We start from the raw sequence: 6460 nt of genomic DNA, 5'->3' as shown, positions 1-6460 counted from the left end.
AGCACCCGCCTGTGCCGGGCGCGCCCGCCCCGGAGCCCCCGCGCGCTTCTGTGAGGAAGGAGACGCTGCCGCTCGCTCCCCTTTCTTCACGAAGCCGAAGCCGGAGCCCCACGCCCAGCCCGCGCTCCTCCGTGCCTCCCAGTCTGCACGCAGGGCCCCTACCGGGGACTCGCGCTGCTCCTGCCAGCGGCCCGGCCCCGCGGAGGCCACGGAGCCCCTCACAGCACGCCCGCCTTTCTGCCCCCCCTGGGGTGGGGAACGCGGGGTGCGCCCCAAGGAGGGGCCCTGAGGGAGAGCACAGGCCGCAGCGCGCTCCTGCGCACACGGCCGGCTCTGACTCGGAGGGACGGGACGCCTGTCATCTCTGCGGGAGACGCCGTTTGTAGCAACGAGCTCCGCCTTTAGCTTCTTGTTTTACTCAATCACAGAGCTGAGCTGGTTAAAGGGTTCTGGAAGCGAATTTTGTAAAAATCCGAACGCCTTCCTTCCATGCTTCGCCTTCCGGAAAGGAGCAGCAAGCAGCTGCAGACGGAGGGGACAGAGCCGCCCCGCGCCCTCCAGCCTGACCTGCGCGTGCGCCCTCTGGCGGCGGCCTGGCTCCTTCTGGGTCTGGCGGGTGAGGCTGCCGCCCTGGACCCCAGCAGGGTGAGCCCTGAGCCCTGGAAATGTCCTTCTGGCTGGGAGTTTTGGTCACCTGGGGGTCACAGTTCATGTGGGGGCTGGGTGTGGGGCACACGGTGTCAGGTCTGGAGAGGCAGGTCGGCCGTGTCCGCATGACCATGCCCACGTGACGGCACCCCGTGCCCTGGCCCAGTGGAGTCCATCCCAGAGGCGGAGCGGGGGACCCGGAAGCACTGGGCGCTGTGCCTCTGTTGCTGGCTTTGTGACCTTTGCGCGTGACAAGCCTCAGGTGAGCACAGTGGCTCCCTGTGGGTCCGGGTCCCCAAGAACTGTGGTGCGGGGGAGGGGCTCGACTTTCCTAACCCCAAGGTACTGAGCCACGTCGTTTTCATGCACATTTTCCAATTTAGTTCAGAATGAAAAAAAAAAAAAAAAAGCCCCAATGAGCCAAGTTTGTCCTAAACACCGTTTCTGGAATTATGTGCAAATAAGGTAGTTTCCCACCAGAAAAGCTACTGGTTCTCCCCCAGGCTGACAAAACTGCCGCCCTTGTACGTGCCCACCAAAGGACCAGGCTGCACAGTTCCAGTGCAAACCCGCAGCCCCCGGAGGCCCGGAGCCACCCATTCCCCTCCACCGCTCTTCCAGGGTTCGGGGACTCAGTCCCGTGAAGCCACCCACTCACTGGAACCGAGCATTGCCAGGCATGAAGGTGTAGCAGGCCTGTAATCCCAGCTACCCAGTGAGGCTGAGGCAGGAGGACCCCAAGTTCAAGGCCAGCCTAGGCGACTTGGTGAGGCTGTCTCAAAGTTAAGGCTGGGATGTAGCTCAGTAGGCCAGTGCTTGCTTAGCTTGTGCAAAGGCCCTGACTTCCATACCCAGTACTGTGACCGAGTAAAAAGAAACCACACATCAGCACCGGCCCCTCAGGGGGAAGATAAGCGAGTGGCCGAGTGGCCTCAGCCTCCTCCACACGGGGCCTCAGTGTCCCATCAGGAGGCAGAGTCCTGCTACACAGCTGTGCCACAAGCAGTCACTTCAACGCTAGGAGCAGCTCTCAACCCGCCGGCTGTGGCTCATCCGTCCGCTGTGGGCCTCGGGACTCGGTGCAGTGCCAGGCGAGCTGTCAGTCCTGTCACGCGACAGAAGCTAAGGAGGTCATGAATGCGGCTTTTCCGGTAAGGCGGGCGATCACTGAGGGTTATCTTCCTCTGAAACACCCCAGGCCTAGCGACAAGGGCTATTTCTAAGTCTTTTAAATCGAGGTTCACCGAATGCAGGGAAATGGGTACACCTGAAGCCTGCACCTCCACGCATCCGTGTCCACGTCTGGATGGACAGGTGAAGCAGTCCCCGCAGCCCGCTCCAGGTCCCCGCGTGTCATGTCCCACAGCAACTCGGAACCTTCCTGTGACTGGAGGCGCACTGTAGGTGCTCTGCTGTTGTCTTGCATTTTTCACTCAAAAAAATGATTCTCCATGGAGCCACTCGGGAAGCTGTGACCCCCAGGTAACCAAAACTCCCAGCCAGGAGGATCGCTTGCACCCAACAGGTAGGAGACCAGCCTGGGTGACACAAGGAGACCCTGCCTGGAAAGGTTACACAGCAGGAATGTGTGTGCGCTTCTGGCTGCTGGAATCCTACTGTGCTATCACGGCGCCACGTGGGGAGCCACCGGGCAGACGATGGCCTTGCTGTTCTTGGCGTACATGATCTGCCCGCGCTCCCAGCGGGACAAGAGGTCCAGCTGCCCTGTTTCCACGGACACTAGGAGGGCAGTGGCCAAACTGGTGGCGCATGGAGGCTTCGGCACGCGCCTCCCAGTGTCAGCTGCACAGGTGGCGTCCCAGCACCCCTCCCCATGGTGACCGCTGTTGGGACACCTCTCGGCTCTGCACGACACCATGGCCGACCCCGAGTGAGCCCATCTTCTCCGCTGTAACGCGCTGCCCTCAGAGGCACAAACGCGCTGTGTTCTGCGAAGACTGACTCTTAATCCCTGGACACAGACGCCTGCTGCAGGGTCCAGAGGATCCTCCCGGGGCCTTCTGCGCGTGGGCCACCTCTCAGCATTGTGTGCGCGGCCCTTCCACTGGCGTGTGGGCGGCCAGGCCCCGGGTGCCCGCAGGGCAGCGCGGCTTCTGTTCACCGTGGCCAGCTCCTCTTCCCTCCATGCCCGTCCCAGACAACGGGGTTCCCCAGAGTCCACCTCCACCCGCCAGCCTTCACTCAAGCGCCCCAACTGCCCCCACTCGCTGAGCCTCTGCAGCGGCGCCGAGGCACCAAAGACTGTCGCTAATACCGACTGCTCGACCATCCCCTAGGGTCAGCACTGGCCGAGAAGAGGTCAGTGGGCAGCGGAAGACGGAGCGAGCCCCAGCCTGGGCCAGGAGATGTGCACGCGTCTGGACAGTGGCAGAGGGTCCCCGTGCGCCTCGCCTGCCCGCACACAGATGGGGCTTGCTGTGGGCCAGCTCGCCTGACCCAGCCTGCGGACAGGGACCCCGCACAGTCCGTGCAGGAACCACTCGCGCTGCTCTGCCGCCCCGCCATCTACCGCAAAATGCCACCCAACGTGGCACCACTACCGCTGGACCTGCACCGCCAGGCTACCTGCGCCACCGCGGTGGGTCCCCAGAGCGTCCCCGTGCCGGGCCGGGCCCACCAGGGCAGCGCAGCGGCTCAGCCCGCCCCCCGCTTACCTGTCCTTGTACTTGATCACGGCGTCCACGATCTTCTTCATCTTCTTGGTGAGGTTGGGCGGGTTCGGGGACAGCTTCTCCGCAGGCGGCCGCCCCCGCTTCTTCTGCTTCTTGCTCTCGTCGTCCTTGTCTCGGCTGCGGGTGCTGGTGGTCGGCGTGGAGGAGCCGGCATCACTGTCCCGCTTGCGCTTCCGCGACGATTTCTTCTGCCGGACCTCCTCTTCGATCTCCTCCAGCGTGCCCTCCTCGATGGCCTTCAGGGTCAATAGTAGTAAAATAGGACAGCCAGCACCCAGGTTGACACACAGAGGCCGTGACGCGCGCCTGAGGGCCCGGCAGGGCGGAGGCCCCCACCCCGCCCTCCCTGGCAGCCAGCAAGCCCGTCCTGAAGGGGCCAGCGCTGCTCTGCGAGCGGCTAAGGAGCTGTGCCCACCGCAGAGACACAGCTGTGATCACCTGAAGGGGACAGCACCCACAGCTCTGCCCCGGCTCTCCCCGGCCATGTCTGAAATCCGATCAGTCACACCTCACTTGAAACTGACCACTGTGGCCCCAGCCCCACACTGGCGCTCGATGCAGGGCCTTCCCACTGAGCTTTGGAACAGGATCTCACTAAGTTGTCCAGGCTGCCCTACAACTTACCACCCTCCTGCCTCAGCCTCGTAAGGAGCCTGAACTGCAAGTGTGTGCCACAGTGCCTGGCTCACTGTCGCCATATTTAGGGCTCTTGTTCTCTGGCACTGAGGTGGTCACTGCCTCATTGGAGGAGACGCCCCAGCTTCATGCGGCCCCTGAGCGGCCGCTGCAATCCCAGCACCGTGCTGGGCCGTCTTCCCTGCCACTTCCTGCAGCCTCCCTGCAGCATGATCCGCTCGGCCCGCTCTGTGCGGCAGCACGGGGCACCGGGCTGCCCGTGTCTGTCCAGCACGGCACCCAACGCCCCTGCCTTTCACTGCTCAGCTCAACCACGCCTAGCAGCCACGCCCACTCATGGCGGTGACCCTGCTGGAAGTAAGGGCACAACGGGGGTGGCAATTCTAAAAGAATCCACGGCCACCACATCTTAACAGACTGCTGTGGGCATCTCGCCCACGCGGCCGAGGGCCCTAGCCTATGAAATGGCAGGGGCTGGGCCCCAAAGGACTGAGATTGAATGAAGGCCTTCGCACTGAGCTACTGCCCAGCCCTTTGACTTTTTCAGCTTGAGACAGGGACTCATTAAGTCTCTTTAGTTGCCCAGGCTGAGCTGGAACTAGCAACCCTCCTGCCTCAGCCTCACAGGGTGCTGGCAGGACAGGTGTGTGCCAATGGGCTGAGATACACTGCCTCGGGGACATCTCTCATACAGATTGGGCCTTGGTGTCAAGGACATGGCCATGAGTGGACCCAGGTGGGGCCCTGGCTCTCACGGAAGGGACGTGGATGGCAGAGCTATGGTGACAGGCGTGGCGGCCGGGAAGGGAGGATGGGAGGGCACAGCACTGGGCAGAGATGAGGGTGCGCAGCAGGCACAAGCAAGGGCCTTTGGCGCCGCTGTGGCCCAGGGAAGGAGGCTCAACGGTGTCCCCCTGACCGCGTGCCCGGAGCCCAGAACAGGGCCTCTGTGGGGGTGCGGTCTCGGCAGAAGTCACGTGAGGCCCGAAGCCAGCACCGTTCCACACGACAGTGGGCTCGAAACCCAGGGCCGGCCCCTCCCTGCTTCTGCAGTTCTAAGCTCAAACCCAGGCTGTCCCACCAGTGAGCTCCATCTCTGCTCCAGTATTCCTTACTTTACCCAGGCTGCGCTCAAGCTTGCAGTCCTCCTGCCTCAGCCCCTCCGAGGAGCTGGCGTTAAGGCCTGGGCCACAGTGCCTGACATACGTGTCCTTACTAGAGACAGAAAATGACATGCAAGGAGGCAGAGGACAAGGCCACCTGAGACAGAGGCAGAGGCCACGCGGAGGTGGCCGCACAAGCCAAGAGCCGAGGCCGGACCCTCCCTGCCACGCTGTGGCTCAGACATCAGCGACGGCTGCCCCGGGCAACGCGCCTAGGGTATGCGCTGTCACAGGTACAGCACACGGCGCACAGAGAGGCTCACCATGGCAACAAGCAGGAATGCCAGAGGCAGCTGGTATGCAGGGCGCCAGAGCGGCTGCCAGCCAACTGGCACGAACCGTGTGCTGGCCAGCAGCCCGGGACAGACAGGCCTGTCGCGTCTGTCACAGCCAGTACTTGAATGTCACCACAGCAAGACACGAGCAACGGCAGGAACAGTCTCCTCAACAAGTGTCAATGCCGAGAGCCCTTCCCGCTCAGTACCAGGTAGACGGGTATGGGAAGCATGCCATTCATACACAGCCGAATGCTACTCTGCCGTAAGGAAGGAGGAGCTTGAGTTGCCTGTAGGAAAATGGACGCACTTTTCTTGGTACCAGGAATCAAACTCAGGACCTGGTGCTTGCCAGGCAGACGCTGTGCACTGAGCTACATCCCCGCCACCTGTACGTACCCTGAAGGTATAATGTTAAGTGCAATAAATCAGACATACGGCTTAAATATTGCCTGGTTTCTCTCACACGAGATTCTGACGTATAAATAATTTCATCTTTTTCGATGTGTTGAGTTGGGGTCTCACTATGTAGTCCAGGCTGGCCTCAAATTCAAAGGATCATCCTGCCTCAGCCTCCCGAGTGCTGGGACTACAGGTGTGCACCACGGTGCCCAGCAAGTATAAGAGCAAAATAAAAGGCAGGTAATAAGAAACAGAGATAGGTTTTGTTTTGTTTAGTTCTGTTCGATTGAGACAGGCTCTTGCTATGTAGTGCAGGTTGGCCTTGTACTTACTATGTAGCCCAGGCTGGCCTCAAACTCACAATGACCCTTCTGCCTCGGCCTCCTAAGTGCTGGGATTACAGGTGTGAACCACAGCACCTACTTCTAATACATATTTTTTAATAAACCAAATACTTATCACTTTCTTTTCAGTACTGGGAATTGAATCCAGGGCCTTTGCACTGAGCTACGTCTGCATCCACTCTCTCAGGGTCTCTCTTGAATTACTAAATTGCCTAGGCTGGACTCAAATTTGTGAACCTCCTGCCTCTGCCTCCGGAGTGCTGGGTTGACAGGTGTGTGTGCGCCACCACAGCAGGCTT

At 61.0% G+C, this 6460-nt stretch overlaps 1 protein-coding gene across 3 annotated transcripts in view; it reads right to left on the bottom strand.

Moving 5' to 3' along the window:
• Window positions 1–6460, bottom strand: part of Smarca4 (SWI/SNF related, matrix associated, actin dependent regulator of chromatin, subfamily a, member 4) — an 83485-nt gene that overhangs the window by 7492 nt on the left and 69533 nt on the right. For 2 of the 3 annotated variants that reach the window (XM_013505176.1, XM_013505175.1), the window contains one exon: window positions 3324–3586. In XM_013505176.1, the coding sequence (XP_013360630.1) occupies window positions 3324–3586 (263 nt within the window). The remainder of the gene's footprint in view (window positions 1–3323; window positions 3587–6460) is intronic. The other variant, XM_013505177.1, reaches the window with a different exon arrangement.

Source organism: Chinchilla lanigera, unplaced genomic scaffold (genome assembly GCF_000276665.1).
Source record: "Chinchilla lanigera isolate Chin_1 unplaced genomic scaffold, ChiLan1.0 scaffold00094, whole genome shotgun sequence".
Taxonomy (NCBI): domain Eukaryota; kingdom Metazoa; phylum Chordata; class Mammalia; order Rodentia; family Chinchillidae; genus Chinchilla; species Chinchilla lanigera.
Note: the sequence above shows the minus strand (reverse complement) of the source record. Positions and strands in the feature narration are given on the sequence as shown.